This window comes from Pteronotus mesoamericanus, unplaced genomic scaffold (genome assembly GCF_021234165.1).
Source record: "Pteronotus mesoamericanus isolate MK-2021 breed Mesoamerican mustached bat unplaced genomic scaffold, CSHL_Meso_final contig_204, whole genome shotgun sequence".
Classification (NCBI taxonomy): domain Eukaryota; kingdom Metazoa; phylum Chordata; class Mammalia; order Chiroptera; family Mormoopidae; genus Pteronotus; species Pteronotus mesoamericanus.
This window is the reverse complement of record NW_026555088.1, coordinates 475,350-497,800: the sequence shown is the minus strand read 5'-3', so window position 1 is coordinate 497,800 and position 22,451 is coordinate 475,350. Positions and strand designations below refer to the sequence as shown.

General features: G+C 65.4%; 1 protein-coding gene across 1 annotated transcript in view; it reads right to left on the bottom strand.

The window, feature by feature from the left end:
• SHANK3 (SH3 and multiple ankyrin repeat domains 3) overlaps positions 1 to 22,188 on the bottom strand; it is a 43,828-nt gene extending 21,640 nt beyond the window's left edge. Inside the window, exons 1-16 of the mRNA XM_054570477.1 lie at positions 21,904 to 22,188; positions 21,360 to 21,563; positions 20,444 to 20,515; positions 18,761 to 18,869; positions 18,535 to 18,686; positions 18,283 to 18,450; positions 18,017 to 18,133; positions 17,605 to 17,682; positions 16,761 to 16,827; positions 10,993 to 11,266; positions 8,183 to 8,385; positions 7,121 to 7,234; positions 2,089 to 2,164; positions 1,802 to 1,884; positions 1,130 to 1,254; positions 917 to 1,049 (exon numbers count right to left, since the gene is read on the bottom strand). Of these exons, the coding sequence (XP_054426452.1) occupies positions 917 to 1,049; positions 1,130 to 1,254; positions 1,802 to 1,884; positions 2,089 to 2,164; positions 7,121 to 7,234; positions 8,183 to 8,385; positions 10,993 to 11,266; positions 16,761 to 16,827; positions 17,605 to 17,682; positions 18,017 to 18,133; positions 18,283 to 18,450; positions 18,535 to 18,686; positions 18,761 to 18,869; positions 20,444 to 20,515; positions 21,360 to 21,563; positions 21,904 to 22,188 (2,260 nt within the window). The remainder of the gene's footprint in view (positions 1 to 916; positions 1,050 to 1,129; positions 1,255 to 1,801; positions 1,885 to 2,088; positions 2,165 to 7,120; positions 7,235 to 8,182; positions 8,386 to 10,992; positions 11,267 to 16,760; positions 16,828 to 17,604; positions 17,683 to 18,016; positions 18,134 to 18,282; positions 18,451 to 18,534; positions 18,687 to 18,760; positions 18,870 to 20,443; positions 20,516 to 21,359; positions 21,564 to 21,903) is intronic.
• Between the last annotated feature and the right edge of the window lie 263 nt (positions 22,189 to 22,451).

Here is a 22,451-nt window from a genome sequence, read left to right as displayed (position 1 = left end):
GTCCAGCAGCAGGCAGCGCGGCGTGGCCAGGTGCAGGTGCCACTTGCGCTCCACCGCCTGGATCTCCTCGTACTCCCGTGAGGACGCGTCGCACTGCGCCAGGATCTTGTTCAGGCTGCGACTGGATGCAAACTTCTTCATGGCGCTGGGAGCTCAGGGGGCGCTGAGGGTCGGGCTGGGCCAGGGCAGGCGGGGCCTCGGGAGGTGGTCAAGGGCCCCAGTCGGGGTGGTGGTGCCAGCCAGCTCCTGCCTGAGCGCCCACCCGGTAGGCTCCGAGGGATGAGCAAGGGGCGCCAGAGCCATGGGGTGGGGGCTGGGAGGGGCCCCCAGCGGGCTGGGCTTTTGCTGCTCCAGAGCTCCCCCAGGCCCTAGGGGGCCACCGCCCCTCAGTGGGCCAGGGTGTGGTCAGCCAAGCCAGGGCCTGGGCCCGCAGGGCCAGCAAAGCCTCCTGGGCCCAGGCTGGGCCGCGACATCGCGCGAGGAGAAGACGCTCTTCCTCTTCCCTCAGGTGCCGCCTCCCCCTTCCCTCCGACAATGCGCGGAAGGCAGCGTCAACCTCACAGTTGCTATGGCAACCCCGGCCTCCAGGCAGCTGCTGGCAGTGCAGGGAAAGAGGGCTCTTCCACACCGGGGGCTGGGGGGGATGCCGGGGCCGCCAGGAAGCTGGGGGCGGGATCTGAGGAGGGGCAACCGGGGTCAGGGGCCAGAGGCGGGGGGCCAGGGTGGCCGTCTAACCGCGGGCACTGGGAAGGCACCCAGGCCGTGGATGGGGGCGCTGCGCCCAGGTTCAGACATTTGGCATCGGCAGCCCCGGGTCGGGGGGCAGGCTGAGAAACACGGGCGTGGGGTCCGAGGTCTAAGGTCAGGAGCTAGAGGGGAGAGTCTGGGCACAGAGGTCTGAAGCCTGACCCCTCACCTCTACGCCGAGCCCCGTCTTCTTCCGGCTTCCTTGTCACCGACACCACCTTCATGACCAGACGGTTCCCGCCCTGGCGGATCAGAGCCACCACCTGCTTGTGTCCCACCTTCACCACGTTCACCCCGTTCACCTGGGACAGACAGGCAGGTGGGTGGGCGTGGTCCTGTGTGTCCTCCTCGGGCTCAGAGGTCAGCGCCCCCCCTGCCGCACCTCGATGAGGAAGTCTCCCGTGCGCAGCCCCGCCCTCCAGGCCACGCCCTCCACGTCCACGGACTCCAGGTACTGCAGCGCGGGGAAGGCCGGCGTGGGGGTGAACTCCTCGATGGGGGTCTCTGCTGCATGGGGGGCGGAGCAGGTGGGAAGGCGCTTCACTAGCGTGTCCAGGTGCGGGCGGCTGCCACGTCGCAACTGCCCGAGCGCGGCTCAACACGCCGAGCCCACGACCCCCGGGGCCAAGTGGCCTGGGGCTGGGGCAGCCGGGGGATCGGGACGCTGCCCAGGGCAAAAAGAGCCGGCCCGGGGATCCGGGACGCACCCCTCTGAGAGACCCCGCTCGGCCCCGCCGGAAAGGCCCGCTCGCCAGGCACACGAGCAGAGACCCTGGACGTCCCGAGGAGGAGGGCACAGGCCTCGCAACGAGACAGTCAAAACTGAGAAAACAGTCGCAGCAAAGGGACGAGGCGGCGGGGGGCCAGAAGGAGAGGGGCAGGGGCGAAGCGATGGAGGGGCAGGCACAGGGACAGGGTGGCACGGGGCAGGGGCGGGGGCGGGCGAGGCAGGGAGAGCAGAGGGGTGGAGCGGAGGGGGGGGCAGCCCCTGCCGGCCCAACGCCCAGCCCCACACCCAGCCCCACCCGCCCCACCCCGCCTCACCCTCCGTTACCTTTGGCCCCCCGGAGCACGAAACCAAAGCCCTCGTGGTCCCGCTTCTGCAGGACGGCCACCTTGTCGTCAATGACATAATCGCTGGTGGAGGGAGCGGGGGAGGGTGAGGAGCCTGCCGGAGGGCGCGGCTGCCCAGGCCCGGCCCACGCCCAGGAGCTGCCCCGGCCCGGGCCTGGGGGGGCAGAGGGCAGAGGAGGGCGGGGCCCCCGCAGTCCGTCCGCTGACCTCCTCACCCCAGGCCCCCGGGCCAGCCCTGAGCCGCCCGCCCGCCCGCCCTGCCCGTACCTGTGTGAGGTGAGGCTGTCGTAGGAGCCCACCGTGTAGTGGCGGAAAAGTCGCTTTGTCCGGTCCTCCCGGGTTTCTGAGGGGAATTTCAGTTGCTCGCGGAGGGTCACATCCTCCACGCGGCCTGAACCGCTCCCTCCGCCCTCGCGGTCGGCAGCCCCTGCCCACACACCCCTCTGGCCCGGCAGGGCCGCATGGGAGGGGCTGGCAGGGAATCCTGGGTCGGGGGCCCAGAGGCCCTGAGGTCAGAGGGCCGAGGGGACCGTGCGGGCCATTCTGGCCCCTGGAGGCAGGAGCTGAGGGTCATCTCTCCCGGGGTACGGGGCAGACTGGAGAAGGCCAGGGCTGTCCACAGAGAGCCAGAGCCCCCGACCTCCCAGGAAAGATGGGTGTGCATGTGTGGGGCACGTGTATGGCCCCCAGCCATGTGTGAGTGCAGTCCTCGCATATATGCGTGTGCGTGTGCATGTGCGTGTGTGTGTGTGAAGTCATGTGCCCATGGGCGCTGCCGCGGAGCCACATGTGTCCCCACGGAGCCCCTCACACAGTCCACGGACGCTCGACCTCACAGGCCACCTCGCTCAGGTCCTGCCTCTGAGCGCGCAGGGGTCCTGGCGCGGGGGCGGGGCCGCCTCCCCCGTCCTCACTGCACCGTGCAGAGCTCTGTCCCGTCGGCGCTCAGCCTCGGCGTCCCTCGCAGCCCCTGCGGAGCTGGCCAGCTGTCTCCCAGAACCTCCTGCAAACCTGCAGCCTCTCTCTGGCGCACACGCCCGGCACGGCCCCCCCTGCTCCGGGCCCCCTCGCCGGCTGCTCCCTGGCCTCCTGGCACTGCTCTCTGCAAGCGGGTTCCCCCAAGACTGTTCCGCTACCACTTGCATTTCACCCCCCCATTCTCCTCCCTCGTCTCCTCCCTCATCGTCTATCACTGCAGCATTTCTCAAGATGAATTCATTCACTCAGCAAGTATTTATTGAGCTCCTACTATGTACCAGGCCCCGTTTGTTTTAGGCTCTGAGGACACAGCAGAGAAAAGGATAAAGCCCCTCCCCCACGGAGTTCACAATCCACTCGCAGAGAGAGAAGGAGAAACGAGGGACAGGCACCCGTGCAGCACGTCGGGTGCTGGTGAGGGCTGAGAGAAAGCAGGACAGGCCGCGGGGAGAGCCCACAGCTCTGGGCGGTCGCGCAGAAGCCTCCGCAGGAAGGCACGGCCGAGCAAGGCACACGCCATGAGGCGGCGGCCGCCGATGATGCAGGCCAAGGGCTTCCCGGGGCAGCACTCGGGCCGAAGCCCACCGGCCGGCGGTGTGTCCCCGGGACTGGGAGCAGCCTGGGCCGCCGGGGCAGGGGGAGCGAGAGAGAGAGGTTCACTGCGCGACCAAAGGAGAACCGATGGTCTCTGACGACCTACCCCTCCCGCTGCCCATGAGCCCTGTGCGGGCTAGGACCGCACCTGTGACCCGAGCACCCGGCACAGCACCCGGCACTGCCCGTGCCAACTAGGAGGACAGACGGGTGGACATCTGGCTGGGGTGATGGATGGAGGGAACGGTGGATGGAACGTGAGACAGATGCAGGGAAGGAGGGACGGAGAGCAGAAGGGATGCACGGAGGGGTCAGAGGGCAGACGGCGCGTAAACAAATGGGTAGGGAGACTGGGCGGCTGGACGGAAGGGAATACCTAGATTGGTGGATGGAAGGACAGACGGACACAGACAAACTGGTGGGTGGGTGGGTGGGTGGAGGGAAAGGCGAACGGGTAAACGCAAGGAGGAAGAGAGGGATGGAAAGATGGATGAATGGACGGGTCAACGGGTGGGTGGACGGATGGACGGGCGGGCGGACGGGCGGGCGGACGGGCGGCAGGAGGGTGGAGGAGGGCGGAGGCGCGGGGCGCACTGGGTCGTCGGGCGGGTTGACGGGTGCGTGGGCGACGACCACGCGACCAGGCGTGGGCGAGCGGCAGGGTGAGCAGAGGTGAGAGCAGGCCGGGCCGGGGCTGGAAGGAGGACGAGCAAGCCCCCTGCCACCGGCAGACACAGACGCCGGGGGCATGTCTGGGCTGCAGGACCCTGCCGCCACCGCCACCGCCACCGCGTGTTCTCAGTGAGTCGGCAGTCCCCTCCGAGCCCCTCGTTGCACGGTGGGAAAATGCCCCTTGCAGGGCCCCCCCGGTTCTGGTGGCCTACAGTTCTGTCACCCCACACCCTCCCAGGCGCGAACCCGCTCCCTTCTCTCCCCGTGCCACACACTGCCTGCCGGGACGGAGACCCGCGGGGCCACCCCGGCACCCGCCACACGGGCCAGGCCTCCTCGCCGCTCAGGCCTGGGCGCTAGGCCCTCCCTGCCTCCACCACCCCCTTCTCATAGGGACCCAACTTCAGCCACGTCCAGAGCACCAGCCGCAAAAAGACCCCCAAACTCCACAGCTTCTAGGCCTCCCATTTTTAGATCTTGTCGGCCAAACAAATTGTATTTATTACATAACACAAATTCACTTTCCAGTTTCATTAATCAGACACATACAAGCCAGCCAAAGTGAAAACACGCAGCATGACCCCCCCCCCCAAGTACTGGATAGAAAGGGAGGGCGGGAGGGGGTGGGGCGGGGGTGGCCGGCTGCTGCCGGAGCCCCAGCTTCCCGGGTGTCCTGGGAAGCAGCCTCGCGCCCCCCACCCTCCTCGGCGTTCAGCTTGCTCGGCCGCACAGGCTCCTTCACCGCCCGCCCCAGGCGGGGGCTCCAGGAGGCACCTCGCTGCTGCCCTGGGGCATCACCCGGCCCTGCGTGCTGGCACACCGTCCCCTCCTGCCCTCTAAATCCCTCTCTGTCCCCACTCCAGGCTCAGAAACAGATCTTTATTTGGATCCAAGCCTGTTGGAAGTAGGTGCTCATTCCTGGGCTGCCTCTGGCACAACCCAGCCCCTGGGTCCCAGATCAGACCGTCCAGAGCAGCTGGCAGGCCCAGCCTGCACCGAGGGCAGACCTTACTTCCCCTCCCAGCAGGCAGCTGCCACAGGCCTCTCTCCCTCTGCCCACCCGTGAGACGCTCCCGTCTACCCAGGTCCCTTCTGACGTGCCAGTGGGTGACAAGCCCCAGGGCCACCCCCGTCTAGGATGTGCCCCGCCAGCAACTGCCCAGAGGCCTTCAGCCCCTGCACAGGGCACCCCGTGCCCTCTCCCTCCTCCAAGACGCAACTCCGCCCCACCTGCCCCTCGCCACCGCCTCCATCTGCCCGCCCGGCCCTCACCCTGACCCTGCACAGCCTGCACACCCGGGACGACACCCCCGTCTCCTGCGGCCCCACACTCCAGTCCTGCCATCCTCCTCCTGGATCCACAGCCACCCGACGGGCCTCACACCCCCACCCCAGCCCCGCCGCCCGCGCTGCACACACGGGTTTCACTGTCCAGAGCCCGCGAACCGCGTCAGCCACAGCACAGACCCTGCAGCCGCTGCCAGCGTCGGAAAGAAGACTCCGCCCCCTGGGCCATGGGACCACCCTCCTAGAAATGGAGGTGCACCCCCTGTCCTCACTCCCGGAGCAGCTGGGGGGGACTCAGTCGATTCCTGTATGTGAAGCACATAAAAGCACCCCGGCCGCGGGACGCTTTTCGGAGCCCACTCGGGGCCAGCACGCGCAGAGCTGGGATGCCACACCACGCCAGGGCATGGGCCTTGCCCCGCCACCACCGGCTGGGCGCCGTGAGGGACCCTGGTCACCCTCCAAGGCTCAGCTCAAATGCCTCTGCTTGAAGACCTCCTGAGCCTCAGACCAACCCGGGAGCACCCTGTGCTCGTACCTGCGCAGCTCACACCTACACGTGTCCGTATGCAAATGTCTCTGGTGTAACCACTGTGCCGCCGGCTCTTCTCTAGGAAAGAGCCACTTCTGCGCCCCGGGCTCGCAAGACAGGGCCCGACACACATCGAACAACTGACCCGCGTTCTCAAACTCCGCCTTCAGTCCAGGCCTCCCTCCCCCCCTCGCCAACCCTGGAGCCACAGGCCTCAAGTCAGGCCCCCGCTGCCCACCCCATGGGGCAGCCCAGAGCCACGCCCTGCTCCATGGGTCTGCAGGCCCCGCCTCCCTCTCCCCTCCCCACCAGGTTGGCACCAACGCTTAAAACTCCGAAATCACTCCCCCCTGGGCAGGCTGCCCCACGAGCCCCCTCAGGCACACAGCAGGGCCTGTGTCCCTGCCAGGCTCCCAGCGGCCTGGAGCGCCCCCAGGGCGAGCAGGTGAAGGCACCTGCTCAGGAGCAGATCAGCAGCCACACTCCACGGGGTCAGGGGCCCGGGCCACACGGGGTGGGCTCCCCCCGGAAACTCTCTCACCAGGTTTAGAGGACACAGCAGCCCTGGGCCCAAGCCCTGCGCAGAGAAGGCCCTGGGCCAGAAACAGCACTGCAGACCCCCGCTGGCTGCCACACAGGGAGGACGCCCCGCCCCGCCAGCTCGGCGGGGCTCGAGGGAAGCCCTTCCCACTGGCAGGACCACCTCAGAGCCCAGCCGCCAGAGGGGCCCTTCCTGGCGGCCCAGGCCATCCCCGCCTGCTGCCCACAGCCCCTCCGGGCTCCACTGGCCTCATTTCCTCTTGGCGGATCCCGGCTTCCCTGCACTGCCCACCTGGACAATCTGTCCACTTTGGAAACGCATCTCATCTCTCCCACTGACCTCACTGCCTGCCTGCCAGCCACGCAGGAGTCATGCGCCCCACGCACCAGCATTTCTGTGACGGCCGCGTGTGGGGAGTGTGTGGTCATTGGGAGGCACATGTGGGATCCGCAGGTGCGCGTCCATACATGGGTGTCCTGCGAGCACATCACATGTGTCTCCGCCACTGACAAGTTCCCGTAAGTATGTGCAGGGCATGTGCGTGCTGCCTGCCTGTGACGCACACGAGTTTGGTTCCGTCCGAACGTGTGTGTGAGCTGACCCTTGTCCAGTCTCCGGACGTGCACGTGGACTCAGCTCCAAGCGCGTTCACGGGGGAGCGAGGGGGCGGCCCAGGGGCCGTGGGGGTCACTCACCGTGCCGTGTGTCATACTGCCTCATCTGCACCTCCTCCACGCAGTCGGCCGGGAACCAGCCTGTGCGGCCCTTCACGGTCCCCTCCCAGAAACCGCCCTCCCCAATGCTGAGCACTGGGGGGACAGAAGCCAGAGAGGCGGTCAGGCCGGAGCCGCCAGCGGGAGCCCCCCCGTCGCAGCCCCCCCCACCCCGGGCTAAGGGCTGCCCGCCCGCCCAACACCTTCCCCCCGGCCCCCCTTCCTCCTCCCGGCTGTTTCCCTGGGAAGATGTCGGGGTCCACAAGGAGCAGAAACGAACAGACGGGCACAGCACAGGACAGGCATGTGGGGGACAGAGCAACACACAGACAGACGCACTCGAGGGGCGTCGGGGGCGGGGGCCGGGGCCGGGGTCCTGCTCCTGCCCCTCCCGGGGGCCGCGCGCTCAGGATCGCCGCCCACGCCCGGGCGATGCGGCCACAGATGGCCCGGGGAGGGCTGACCCCTGACCGCGCTGCCCTCGGGTTCCCGCGGACACGGCCCCGCGAGGACAGGGCCCCTCGGATGCAGGGAACCCCGGCTGAGAGGAGGTGCCATGGCCCCGGGGCCCCAGAGCAGAGGAAGCCGGTGACAGAAGCCCTCGGCACACAGACACACACATCACGGTCCCGGACATGATGGCCCAGAGCCCCAACAGAGCACAGGCTTCCGGTGCAGAAGCCCCAGAAGTGACACAGGGACCCGTAACCACAGGGAACTCTGGAGCGGGATGGGGCCTGGAACACTCCGGACCCCGCTGGCACCAGCCCCGGTGACACAGACACACCCCGACGTCCACAGGAGCCGGTGGTGTCACGGGGAACCCCTGATGGCAGAGGGTGGGTAGGAACCCCACAAACACAGACACCCCTCCCTGACTCGGAGCCCTTCACAGTGACACAAGGAATCCCCAGTGGCAGATGCATCCCATAATGACCACCGGGGCTCGAATGCCCAGGGAGACCCCAAAATGGCATCGGTCCCCACACCATCGCGGCGCCCCAGCCCAGGGGCCCCCGCGACCCCGCCCCCCGCGCCCCTCACCCTTCACGGCCTCGCCGCGGTGCAGCGGGATCTCGCCCTCGCCCTGCGGGCTGTGCGCCTTCACGGCGATGAACTTGCGGCCGGGGACGGCGCTGTAAAGTTTCCGCTTCGGGCCCCGGGGCGGCGGCGCGGGGGGCGCGGGGGGCGCCGGGCCGGGGCCGGGCGCGGGGCCGGGGCCGCCGGGGCCGCCGGGCCCGCTCGGGCTGTAGACGAACACGTAGGTGACGGACGCGATGCCGGGGGGCAGCGGGCACGCGAAGCCGGCGCCCGGGGCCTCCATGGCGCGCGGCCCGGCCCCGCCGCCGGCCTCACCGCAGCCGCCGCAGCGCCCGCCGCCCGCCGCCCGCCGCCGCCGCCCGCCCGCCCGCCGGGGGCCCGGCCCGGGGCCGCTCCATGGGCCGCGCCGCCGCGCCCGGCCCGCTCCCGCCAGCGCACGAGCCGCGCCCGCTCAGGGCTCCGGGGCCGCGGGGCTGCGCTCCCGGGCGCGCCGGGCTCGCTCCATGCCGCGGCTCTCCGCGCGCCCCGCCTCCTCCGCGGCCGGCTCCACCCTCTGCGGGCGGTGGCGGCCGGCCTCCCCGCCTCCTCCGCGGCCCCCCGCGCGCCCCCACGGGGGGAGGCCACGGGGCGAGGGGACTGCGGTGCTCGGAGAGCGGAGGGGTGTCGGGCACAGGAGGGCGGGGAAGGGGAGGCGGGACCCGGTCGGAGCGACCAGGTGGGAGCTGCGGGGCGGGAGGGGGCACAGAGCGCCTCAGGCAGCGGAAAAGCCGCCTGGCGCAGGTTACATCTCTGCGCGCCTCTGGGCCCCCCGCCACGGTCCCCTGCTCACACCCTGACCGCTGCCACGCGCGGGGCGCCTGAATCCCCCCTCCATGCCCGTGTCCTCTCCTCCTTGGACAACTGCCCCTGAGGCCCATGCGCACTTGTGCTGCCCGGCTGACCCGGCCTGCTGTCCCCACCTGGGCCCCCCGCCTGAGGCCTCGGTCCTCCACCTCCACCCTGCTCAACAGCCTGCGCTGGCTCCCTAGCACCTGAGCCGGCCAGGTCCACATCCTCAGCCGAGAGCGAAGCTCCGCGGACTGAAAATTAGCTACAGTCCCATCGTGCCCTTGGGCACCTTCCTGTCCCCCCGCCGGGCTGTGCCTGGTAGCACGTCCACCAGCCCAACCACGCTGATCACGACACTGCAGCCGGCTGCGCGCTCGGCCACAGACCCATCTTCCTCGCCCTGCCAACTCTGGGGCCACGTTTCTGGGGGGGCTAGAGGCTCTGTGCCAGGCACTGCCCACAGCAGGCACAAGGGGAGCCACCACCTCGCCGCCCCCCAAAGGGGTCTCTCCTCTGGAAACCTCTCCTTTCCGAGGCACCCACCCTCCTCCGCCCACTCACGCCTCGCACCTGGGTCCCCACCCACCCAAGCACCTCCGAGCCCTGGGCCCAGCTACGAGGGACCTTCTGAAACCTGCAGGACCTCCTGCTCTTGGCTCCCACCACGCCGGCAGCCGAGGCTCCAGCTAAACGTTTGAATTAAAGTAACACTAATAATTCTGCCATCGCCACAGAGCAGTGAGCCGAGCCCCACACAGAGCAGGTCTTGGTGTCGTGTTTGCCAAAAGGTGAACGGACATGCAAAAAATAAACAAAAGCAGGGCTCCCCCTCAGCTCCCACGCAGGCGCGACCCTCTGCCAGACTGAAATACCCTGGAGCCTGCTCTTTCAGCCAGTCCACCCGTAGAAAAATCCACCGACATGCAAAAGCTCCGGGGAGAACTGATAGGACCTGGGGCAGGACAGACAGCCTGGGAGTCTGGGCAGAACACACAGACAGAGAAGACATCACGGATCGAGGCTGTGAGAGCAGGGACAATAGCAAAGGGTAAAGTGGACAAACCCTCTGCGGAGCGCCGGCTCCGAAGGTCTGGAAATCGGTGCCACCGGGGCCCCATGACCTGCTTCCCAGAGCTCTGTGGCTTCAGACAGGCCGCCCACCCCGCCCCAGCGGCAGGACCCTCAGCTGTAAATCGGCCCTAATAGAGTGCAGCCTCGCGCAGGGTCGAGGCTGAGACGAGACAGCCCAGCTGTCACCATGAAAAGAGTGCTGGTAGGGTGGCTGCCACTCAGCAACGTCCCCTGGAACCTTCCCACATCCCATGTGACTGGCCCTGGGGAAGCAAGGAAGCAAGGTGCAGGGAGGGGAGCGGCCTTAACCAGCGCTGCGGGCCAGGGTCTCCCAACAGGGACCCCTCCTGGCCGGGGTTTCGGAAGGCTCACTAGTGCTCACTGACTACTAGGGACCAACCTCAGCTCCAGGCACAGAGGGGTCGGCGACCTGTCCAAGGCTCCAGTCAGCAGGTGCAAGGGCCCGGCCGTCTGCCTGCAGAGCCAGGGCCCGCCTGGCGCTCCCCACCACACAGCCAGCAACGGCACGCGGGGCTCTAGCCAGGCTCTCTGCCCTGCGTTCTGGGGATGCCACGTCCCTCGCGTGTCCCTGCTCCTCAGGGTCCCATCGCGCGCGGTGACCAGACCTTCTCCTCCCAGCATGCTTCCTCAGCCACCCACCGTCCCCAGGGCATGTGCGGTTCCAACCAGAGATCAGCACCGGGGAGCCTGCCCGGCCCACGGCACCTCACCTCTTCCCTTCCCCGCTCTGGGAGGTCCGTCTGGGGGGCTGGGAGTCCCCTACCCCAAGCCTGAGCCCACCGCTGAAGAGGCGCTCGACGCCACACCTCTGTCAGCCTCGCGCTGGCTACTCCCAGCTTCGGACCCGGCCCCCTGCCCTCCCAGGCCCTGCCAGGGCCCCCAGCCCCTCCTACCTGATGCTGCTCTGGCTGCCCCTGACGGCTTCAGGGCCGCCACCGTCCTTCTCTTGGCCACCGTCCCGGTCCCGGTCTTTCTCCTCCTGCAGCCGCTGGAGGAGCAGCTGGTGGGGGAGGCTTCGCAGCGAGGGTCCAGGAGAAGCTGCCGGCTGTCCCTCGCCCTTCAGGTTGACGTCACTGGCTGAGCGCTGCAGGGGCCGTGGGGAGGCCAGGCCGCTGGGGCCGGCCAACCGCCGCCGCTTTGCGTAGCTGGGGGTTTCCCTGAACGGCACTGGGGGAGGTGCACACAGGTGAGGCTCTGGGCAGCCCGAGACAGAGTGGCCAACTGTCCTGGTTGGCCTAGGCTTTCCAGACTTTCAAACTAACATCCTGTGTCCCAGGAGCTGCCTCCGCCCCACGCAGACCAGGACAGCTGGCTGCCCAGTATAGACCTGTAGAAAGGCTGGCAAACTTCTGTAAAGAATCAGCGAGTTGCACGCCAGGCTTTGAGAGCCGCACACAGCAGTCTCTGTCGCAGGACCCAGCTCTGCCGCCACGGCTCAGAAATGGCCACCGACGATACAGAGGCAAGTGGGTGTGGCTGAGTTCCAATAACACTTTATTCAAAAGGCAGATCAGGATTCAGAACACAGGCTACAAGTCTATGCTATTTACAAAAGAATGACCCAAAGACACAAGTAGGTTTAAAGTAAAAGGATAAAGGAAGGTATTTCACGTAAATAGTAACCAAAAGAGATCTAAGTAGCTATGTGACTATCAGACAAAATAGACTTAAAGATACAAAGTGTTACAAGAGACAGAGCACATTAGGTATTAATAAAAGTAACAACTATTAACATATATTCGTGGAACAACAGAGTATCAAATAGGAAACAAACATTGACACATTTGGAGAAAGAGACAGTTCTACAATAATACTTAATACTTCAACATCCCATTTTCAATAATAGAATATCTAGAGAGAAGATCAATAAGGACGTAGAAGACTTGAACCAATAGACCTAACAAGAGAGACACAGGGTCCAGCACAAACAACGCCCCTTTTTTATTACATAAAAATATTTCATTACATAATCATAAGCATGTAATTCTGTAACACAACAATAGCACATGCCAGCACCATGTGGCATTGCAGGAGAAATGCTCAAATTGCTCTTCGCCTGGTGCGAGGCACTGACATGCCCAACCAGCCACACTCGGGGGCGTTACTTCCGCCGCACCCTGCGTATGTATCTACATACAGGGAGAGGGGGAGGGAGAAAACACTCCACAGAACAACAGTGTAATACACATTCTTCTCACATGCACATGGAACAGTTCCCAGGGTAGACTAAAGCAAGGCTCAGTAAATCTTAAAAGATGAAAATCATATGAAGTATCTTCTCCAATTACAATGGAATGAAACTAGAAATCAGGTACAGAAAGTATGAACTTGAAAATTCACAAATTTATAAAAATTAAAGAACACAATCTTAAATAACCAATATGTCAAAGTAGAAATCACAAGGAAAACTAGAAAGTACTTCAACAAAACGAAAGCAATAATACAACATACGGAAACGTATGAGGTGCAGCAAAAGCAGTACTAAGAGGAAAATATATAGCCGTAAACACCTGCATTTAAAAAGAACAGAGATCTCAAATCAACATCCTAGTAATGCATCTTAAGGAACTAGAAAAAGAGAAGCAAGCCAAACCCAAAGCTAAAAGAAGGAAATAAAGTTTAGACAAAGAGAAATGAAATGAATAGAAATACAGATAGAATCAACGAAACCAAAGTTGTTTCCTTGGAAATATCAACAAAATTGACAAACCTTTAGCTAGGCTAAGAAAGAAAAGAAAAGATGAACACATATAACTAAAATCAGAAATGAAATATGTGGCTTTACTACCAATCTTATAGATTAGAAGGGCATAGGGGAGAATACTATGAACAATTAAGTGCTAACAAACTATGAACAATTAAATGCTAACAAATGCTAGAAGAGATGGACAAATTTCCAAAAGTGACTCAAGTCACAGAAAACCTACACAGGCCCATAACAAGCAAAGAGACTGGATCAGTAATCAGAACTCTCCCAACAAAGGAAAGTCCAGCATCAGACAGCATTATTGATTAATTCTACCAAACATTTAAAGAATTAACACCAATCCTCGTCAAACTTTTCCAAAAAAATGGAAGAGGAAGGAACCCTTCCAGACTCATTCTATGGGTAATTTAACACTGAGCAAAGGACATGAGCAGACACCTCTCCAAAAAAGGAATACAAAAAAAGAATCAGAGAAATGCAATTTGAAAACCACAATGAGATGTCAATTCACACTGATTTGATTAGCTGTATATTCCTTTTTAAAAAACTGATAAGAACAAGTGTTGGCAAGGTTTTGAAGAATTTGGAATCCTCCTACGTTGCTGGTAGAAGTGTAAAACGGTGGAAAACAATTTGGTTGTTCCTCAAAAAGTTAGATATAGAATTATCATATGACCTCGCAATTCCACTCCTAAGTATAGACCACAAAATAATTGAAAGCAGGTATTCAAGCAAACACATTTCACACGTGTTCATAGCAGCACTATTCGTAATAGCCAAGTGGTAGAAACATTCCAAGTGTCCCTGGAAGGATGACGGGATAAACAAGACGTCATATGTACAAACAATAGAACGTTATTCAGCCAAGAAAAGGAACGAAGTAGCGATTCATCCTACAATCTGGATGGAACTCGCAAGGCCAAGGGTCACATGCTGCACGATCCCACGTACATGAAATATCCAGAACGGGTAATCCACACAGACGGAAAGTATGTTAATGGCTGGTCTGGGTTGGGAGATGGGAATGTGAACTCACGGCTTGACTATATAGGGTTTTCTTTTAGGGGATAAAATTGTTGTGGAATTTGCCCTGGCTCCTGTGGCTCAGTGGACTGAGCGCCGGCCTGAGAACCAAACGGTCACAGGTCTGGTTTCCAGTCAGGGCATATGTGCCAAGAGGCAACCAGACATGGATGTTTCTCTCCCCCTCTTTCTCCTTCCCCTCTCTCTAAAAATAAATAAAATCTTCAGAAAAACATCTTGGAATTCAATAGAGTTGGTTGTACAACATTGTGAATGTACTAAATACCCCTGAGTTATTCCATTTAAAATAGTCCATTTTATGTTATGTGAATCTAATTTTAAATGAAATTTCAGTTCTCAATTTTAAAACCTCAATTTAAAAACAAAAAAAGCAGCCCGAGGCCTGGGTTCAGCCTGCGGGGCGTCGCTCGCAAGCCAGGCCCAGACCCCCCGGCACCTGCGCACCTCGCTGGAAAGGCAGGACCGCGGGCTCCTCCCAGACCCGCTGAGTCAGCTGTGGCTCAGAGGTGAGAAGCACGTCCCCGGCCGGCCCAGAGCACCGCGGGGGGACACACGTCTGTCTGCGAGAGCGTGTGCTTGGAAGTACGTGCGTGGGGGTGGAGGGGACGTGGGTCTGAGGGTGGCCCACGGTGGCAGCTCCCAGGCCAGGGGCTCTGCTTCAGGCCTGTGTGTCTGGAGGGGCGGGTGGCGTTGCCAAGAGGCTTTGAGCGGCCTGCTCCCTGAGGGTGGCAGGCCCCCTGGGGCAGAGGAAGAGGGTATGTGGGCAGAGCCTGCTCCGGCTCCTCCTCTGCAAGGTCCCTGAGCTGCGGAGGGACCGGGCATCGTGTGTCTGTCCCCGAGGGAGCGCCCTTGCAGCGAACGTGTGCAGAGGGGCAGGGGCGCAGGCGTAGACCCCTGGAGGCCTAGGTCTGAGAACGGGCTCTGCATTAACCCACTGCGCCTCAGTTTCCTCCTCTGCGAACGTGGACTCGTCGTCACTCATGGGGGTGCTGAGAAGGTGAATTAAGATGACAACAGGGCCCTGGCCGGGTGGCTCAGTCGGTTGGAGCGTCATCCCATAAACCGAAAGATCGCGGGTTCGAGTCCCAGTCAGGGGCACCTGGCCAGGTTGGGAGTTTGGTCCCTGGTCAGGGGCGTCTATAGGAGGCCACCGATCAATGTTACCCTCACATCGATGTTTCTCTCTCCTCCTCCCTTCTTCTCTCTAAAATCAATAAGCATGTCCTCAGGTGAGGATTAAAAAAAGAAGAAGAAAGGCAACGACAGGGTTTATAGCAAATACTCAGTGACTATGTTACCCTGTAGCTCAGGGACCCTTGGCTGTGCCCCCTGAGCCTGTGGGACAAGTGAGCGGGGCAGGTGCATGCCCAGCAGCGATGCCCATCGGGCGCCAGGGACCCCGGGGGTGCCAGCCCCACTGCTGCGGTAACGGTGCCCCAGGAGCCTGAGCCTCTCCGCCGGCACCACAGAAACGAGAGGCAGCCGGGGCCTCCCCACGCTCAGCCAGGGCCAGACGAGCCCCTCCCTCCAGTCGTGGCCCGAGGCCACGGCCAGAGTCCAGGCCACAGAGCCAAGCCCCACAGGAAGGCAGAGGCGAGGAGCGAGGAGCGGATGCAAACAGCCCTGAAAGGCCACTTCTGCTTAAGAGAAGAGGCGGCGCAGAGGCCCCAGCAGCTTTCCCAGGGCTGGACCACCGCGAGCCGGAAAGGGACCCCACAGGCCTGCGAGCCCGCGCCAGGCCCAGCCAACACCAGCTCCCGCCCCCAGGTGCAGCCTCAGGCCTCCCCGCAGCCCTCTCCCGGCAGGGACCTGGCCCCGGCCCTCCACCACCGCCCTCCGCGGAGGCTGCGGCCCTGCACCCGCCCACACCCTGGGCCCGCGCTGCTGGTTGCTGTGGTCCCCACCCCGCCTGGGGCACCGAAGCCCACGCCGAGCCTTCTTGGGCGGACGTCTACTCTGGGGTCCTGCAGAGAAAGGTCCTTAAACACGAACTTGGTCTTAACCTCAACCCCAGTTCAAGGTTCTGCCCCAGCCCTGACGGCGGCCTCACGTTACAGCCGAGAAGGGCCCTGGCCCTCACTGTCCCTCAGGGCGGAGAGCGGGGCCTGGGAGTCTGTGCTTTGGACGGAGCCACGGCAGAAACGTCGGGGCGACCAGGGAGCCGGGGAGGGAGCCCCTCCCGGGCCAGGCGCCTCCAGGGGTGGCCTCTGGACAGAAAGCACGTTTTCCAGAAGGGGAGGCACTCCCAGTCCTGCGGCCCCAGCCGCCCCACACCGGCAGGGTGGCAGCGTTCCGAGGACAGGCCCCCGGCCAGCCCACACCCCCTGGGGACCCGGCAGTGGCGGGACTGCCCTGGCGTCCAGACTAGGTGGCACACCCTGCTTTTCTTCCGGGACCACGACTCGTGCGGCCCAGCCCTGCGGACGGCACCCGCATCACGGCGGGTCTCCTTGCGCGCACCTCCGGGGGGCCTTGTCCGGAGGAGGCAGGCTGTGGTCACTGCCTCTAGCTCTCGCTCTGGGTTGGGGTGAAATGCTGAGGGGCAGGGGCTGGTAGCCACTGTCCCGTACCCCCTGCTGGCCCTTCACACGATCTGGTAGCAAAACAAGCCTTGACCCTAATTAACCACAACCCCTCTCAGCCTCCGCTGATGCCTCAACCCAGCGCTGGCCACAACCCGCAGCCCTAGCCTGGCCATGCCCTGACCCTCTGCCCTCTCCACACAGGCCCTGCCCTCAGCCCGTTCCCCACCCCCACAGGGGCCACGGAGGGACTGATGGGACAGAGCACAGCTGGCGGCCAGAGCTGGAGGGGGAGGCTCAGGGCACGGCCCCCTCGCCCCGCCCCCACTGACCCCTGGCGACCCCCCAAACCCACAGTCCACGTGGACCTGGCGTGGGCAGGACTCACCAACATCCGAGTCTTTGTGGGTCTTGATGACTTCCGCCAGCTCGAAGTTCCCTGCGATGATGGCCACCTGGGGGGGGTCGGAGGCTCAGTCACTCCACCTTCTCCCCCCGGGGCCCTGAACTCCTCGGGCTCCTGCCTTCCGTGGCCGGTGGCCCAGGCTCGGACGCTGACCCTGCCTGACCCACCACCCCATTCTGCCCCGGACTAAGGAGCCTCCTGGGGCATGAGGCTCAGAGCTAAAACCAGGGCAGTCCCGGGCCCCCCCACCACTCCCCCCACACACCGCCACGCCCACCTCAGCCATGGCCCCCAAGGCTTCCCACCTGGCACCCACTGGGTCCCCCGGCAGGCCCGCCACTGCCACCTCCGCACCTGCGACAACGCGACGGCCCGCCGGCTCCCCCCACACCTCCTCTGCAGGCCCCGCTCCCTCTGAGGCCTAAAGGCCCCCCACTCCTCCCACACAGTAGGCACATGGACACCCACCCACCCAGTCATCCCGGTGCCAAGAGCCAAACCGGGCCAGAGAAAGGGATCAGAAACATCACCCAAACTAACTCGGGAGCTGGACCCCCGCACCGCGGCCCCTGGTTCACCTCCGCACGCCGCCTGTCCCTGGAAGGTCAGGCCCGCACCCGCGCTTCCCTGGCCCCAGGGCCCTCGGACCCTCCTCTCTCCCCGGAAGTGACAGCTCACCCTCTACAGTGGCCGCCCCCATGAGCCAGCCCCTGCTGGCCACCCCGTCCCCCGTCTCGCCCTCGGGCAGTCGCCTCAGGGGAAGAGCCAAGGCCCCGGGAGACCGAGCCACAAAGAGACAGGAGACCGCTGTGGCCCCCGCCGGTACCTGGAAGGCCGTCTGGCTGTTGTAGTTGCGGACGTCCTTGTTGGCTCCACGGAAAAGCAGGACTCGGGCACAGCTCTCCTGCGGTGGGGGCAGAGCGGGGTCCGGGTGTGACCCACACGCGCACACGGGGCGCGCATGCACGCCCCGCCCTCACATTTGGGGCGCAGGTGCGCAGCACAGGGGGCGCGGGTCAGGTGGGCGCACCGCGTCCCACCTGGCCTGAGCGACCATGCACAGCTGGTTGCTCAGAACACGCGTGTGTTCAGGGAACAAACGTGCACACACGGGACCTCAGCGCCACAGCTCACTGCAGGACGTAGAACACGCACACATGGAGGGACACAGGCTCAGACGAGCACACACACGTTGTCATGCCCGGGGCCCAGGGGCACACACACACCCGCCGCCGCACCTGGTTGTAGAGCGCGCAGATGTGCAGGGCGGTGTTGCCCGAGGCGTTCTGGGCCCCCATGTCCGCCCCGTAGAACAGCAGGTGCTCCAGGTGCTGCACGTGCCCAAAGCGGCAGGCCTGGGGAGGGAGGGGTGCCGCTGGGTCCCCCAGTAGAGCCTGGGACCCACGCCCTTGCAGGCAGGACTGGGAACCCTCCTGCCCCGACAGAGCCCCGGGCCTCGCGTGCCCTGGACAGAGCGGGGCACCCCCGCACCCGCCCTGCTCACCTGGTGGATCTCCTGCCAGCCGTTCTCATCGGTGGTGCCCAGCTGCGCATGGTCGTGCAGCAGCAGCTCACAGCAGAGGGCATCCCCGCCCCCCAGGGCACTGTGGTACAGGGGTGTCAGGCCCCGGCTGTCCTTGTAGTCAGGCGAAGCGCCCAGGTCCAGCAGGGTCTGCGGGCGAGAAGCCACAGTGTCTACACCGGGCCCGCTCCCTCCCCGCCGGCCACGGCCCCCCAGCTGGGCCCCCGCACCGACCGTCAGAGCCTCCGCGTTGCGCTGGCGCGCGGCGCAGTGCACAGCGGTGAGCCCGTCGCGCGTGCGGAAGTCCAGGTGGGCGCCGCCGTTCCGCAGCACCTTCAGCAGGTCGGTGGCACTGTCCAGCTGGGCCGCGAGGCTCAGGGGACACTCTGGGTTCAAGGGACAGAGGAAGGTTAGGCCCCAGCCACTCCACGGCCACGCCCCCTCCTGCTCCGCGTCTCACCTCCGGAGTCAGGGTCGTGGAAGTTGGGGTCCAGCCCCTTGTCCAGCAGGCGGGCCACCTTGTCTGTGCTGTGTAGCTGGATGTAGTCCATGAACTTCTTCAGGTTCGCCTAAGACACCCAGCCGCCCTGGTCAGCCCGCGTCCTGGCCGCCGGTGCCTGCCTGTCGCCCGCCTCCCGCCTGCAGAGCACCTCCTGCGCGGCCCGCTCGCCCGGGCCCCAGCGCGCCCGGCCTGGAGGAGCCCGAGGCCACCCCGGCGGGGACCAGCCCCAGGGTCTCGTCGCTCCCAAGGGGCCTTGTTCCTTCTCGGCCCGTCTTCCTCGTGCACTTGCCCCGCGGCGGACACCCATCCCAGGCCTCCCCCCGCCCGCAGGGCACCCCTCCTGCGACAGGGCTCTGCCTGTCATTCATTTGCCCGAGCACCGAGCACCGGCGAATTCACTCAGCAAAGCCTCCCTGCACCCCCGCTGGTGCCACAGGAGCTCCGTGCACAGGCAAAGCGCCCTGGCCGGAGGCCCAGGCCTTCCAGAGACACTCAACGCACCCCAGGCAGAAGAGAGGGCGCCACGGGGACCGCGCCCTAGGAGGCAGCCTCCGCAGCCTTGACTGAGGGAGAGGCCTCAGCCGCACCCGGGGGAACGCGGGGTTGGTGGGATGGACTCGAGACTCTTCCTAAAAACAGATGGGACTCGCTGGCAATCAAGAGTCGCCAGTGTCCCGCGGGTCGCTGAGGACAGTTTGGGGGAGGGGAGGAACCACGGGAGGAACCGAGGGCAACAGGGTCCCACGGCCACTGGGCGGGAGGGGGGACCTTTCCACCGCAGCCTCTGCAGCCCTGGGGGCTCCAGGGCTGGGGACAGTCTGGCATGGAGGCTCCAAGGCCACAGAGGGGTCACTGGAGCATACGGGTGACTGTGCTCAAAAGCCTCTTCCAGGCTCCAGAGACGAGCAAATGTCCCCTGGTCCATAGGAGCCAGAGGTAAGCGCTCCAGGGTCCACTTATGAGGAGGGCCCAAGCCCCCCCGTTCCTCCTACATACGGAGAAAGCAGCGAGGCACCCCCCAGACACGGAGCCCAGCAGTGACCCGTGCGGTTGCAGTCTGGGGCCCACCCAGCCTCACTGGCCACACTGCTCCTCTGCCCTGGGGCTCAGCATCTTCGTGTGCAAAACGGGGTCACGGCTCCCCCAGGAGGAAGCTACCGAGGGGCCTGGCTCCGAGGGCCCAGTGCCGGCGACCCCCAGTGCCGGCTCCCTGCTCTCCCCCAGGGACCACCTCAGACGCCCCTGCCCGTCTCTTCCGCCCGGGCTCTCGCCAAGATGCGTCCCTGCCGCACTGCACCCGCGCGAAGCCAGCGGGGGACCCGGGGGGCCAGCGGAGCCGCCAGGCCCACCGTACAGCCTTGGTGCCCGGAGCCTGCGCCCAGCCCCCCAGCACCGCCCCCAAACTCCTGCTCTGAGCCCCTGACAACAGGGGGAGCAGACAGAGCCACAGCTGGAGGGACTGCCGCCAGCCCCAGGCGGGGGTGGGGGTGCTGGGAGCAGGGGAGCAGCCTCAGAAAGGAGCTTTTGAAGGACATTTTTGACATTACAAAACCCAGTCCAGGCTGAGGTGGGGAAATAATACGGGTCAAGGGGGCAGAGAGCAACTTCTAGAGCCCCCCTCCCTCATCGCTGCCTCCTTACCTTCGTGTGGAGCTTTGCAAACTGCTTATCATCGATGAGGTTCTGGGCATAAACTCGCCTCTTGTACCGGAACTGCTCGGGTAAAGAAAGGCAGGGGACAGGCGCCCACGTGGGCCGGGTGGACCCAGACACACAGCCCAGGGCCTCTGGCTCTGTGTAGGGCCTGCTGCTCATCAGCTGCCCCCCCCCCATCACAGGACCCCGCCCCACGGCGGTCACACACGTTCCGTCCACACAGCGCCGGGCGCAGCCAACACCAAGCTCAGCCGAGAGGCACGTCCCTGGCCTGTCACGGTGTTCCTGTCTCACTCCTGTGCCCAGCATTCCGGGAAACCTCACTGCTCCTCCTAGACCGTGTTTCAGGCTTACCTTCCCAGGCACCCCCTCTGTGAGCAGAAGTGACCCCACTTCCCTGAGCCACCGCAGAGGCCAAACCAGCTTCTACCACAATGCCTACTTCACTGCTCGTTGCTCAGGGCACCCGATGGTCTTGACAACGTGAACGGCGGAGCAATGAGCAAAGGCTCGGACTGGGATCGCGGGCTCCCGGGAGCGGGCAGACGGGCACACCGGCACCGCGCGGGCTTACTCCACACACGCCCCGGGCGCACTCCGGCTCACGCCCCACCCCGCAGCACCACGCTCCGGGCTCCCGCCGCACGCCGCCGACTGCAGGCCCGGCTCACTGCACACCACGCACATGGCTCCCCGCGGGTACCGCACACACCACACACCTCGCTCACTGCGCTCGCCGCACAGCCCCCCGCTTCCGCACGACCTCCTCCGCCCTGCTCCTCACGGCCGAGCCCTTCTCTGCTCCTGCCTCGGAGCCAGGTGGTCGCGCCACGCGCGCCCACCGCCGCCGCCCGCGCGCCCCCCGCCGCCCCCCGAGGCGCGTCCCCGGCCCGCCGCGCACCTCCAGGTAGGGCAGGGGCGTGTCCAGGTTGGGCGGGTACTCCTGCAGCAGCCGCTCCTCGTCCAGGAACTTGCCGGCGCGGCCCCGGGAGGGCGGCTGGAAGAGCCCGTAGTTGAGCGCGTCCTGCAGGCTGTGGTTGAGGGCGCAGAGCACGCGCTGCTTGGCGGCCCACACGGGCGCGGCCGGGTCCAGGCGCAGGCACTTCTGCGGCGGAGCGAGCTCGTGAGCACGGGCCGGCCCCGCCCGGCGCGCGCAGGGCAGCCAGTCCCGGGGTCCCCGCGGGAGTCGCGGGCGCGGGAGCCCTAGCCGCGGACCCCGCGCCTCCGCGGCCTCCGGGAGAGGCCCCGCCCCGAGGGCGGTGCTTTCCGGGGCCCCGCCCCCGCGGGGCGATGGGGAGGGTCCCGGCGGAGGCGGCGGGGGAGGGGTGAGTCGCCGCGGGCCTGGGGTCTCCCGCGCCCGGCTCCGAGCGCGCGGGTGCGGTGCGGGGTGGGGGCTGGGGTGAGCAGGGCGGGGGCGCCGCCGGGGCCCGGGCGGCGGGGCTCACCGTCTGCTGGAGGTCCGGGATGCCTACGCGCACGACCACGGAGCTCGCCCCGGGGCCGTCCATCCCCGCGCCGGGGCCGGGGCTGCTCGAGGCCGGGAGAGGGGCGCACGGGGACTCCGCGCGACGCCCCGGCCCCCCCTCGCCCCCCGCCGGAGCCCCGTCGACCGCGCTGTGCGGGAGGGGGCCGGGGGGGGCCGGGGCCGGGGCCGGCGCGGGGGGCAGCGGCGCCGAGGGCTCCGCTGGGGCGGCGGCGCTGGTGGCGGCGGCAGCAGGGCTCGGCTGCATGGGCCCCGGCTCCGCGCGGCGCTGCCTTCCCCGGGGGCGGGGGCGGCGGGGGGAGGGTGCCTGCGCCGCGAGGGAAGCGGGGGCGGCTGGGGGGCTGTGCCGGAGGCGGGGGCCGGCCGGGCTCGGGGCAGCCCTGGGGCGGGGCGAGGGGGCCCCGGGGGTCCCGGGATGAGGTGGGAGGGTTCGCGCGGAGGGTGGGGCCGCGCCACCGCGCGGGGGCCCCGGGGGCTGCGCCGGGGTGCGGGGCGCCCTAGGCCTCGCGG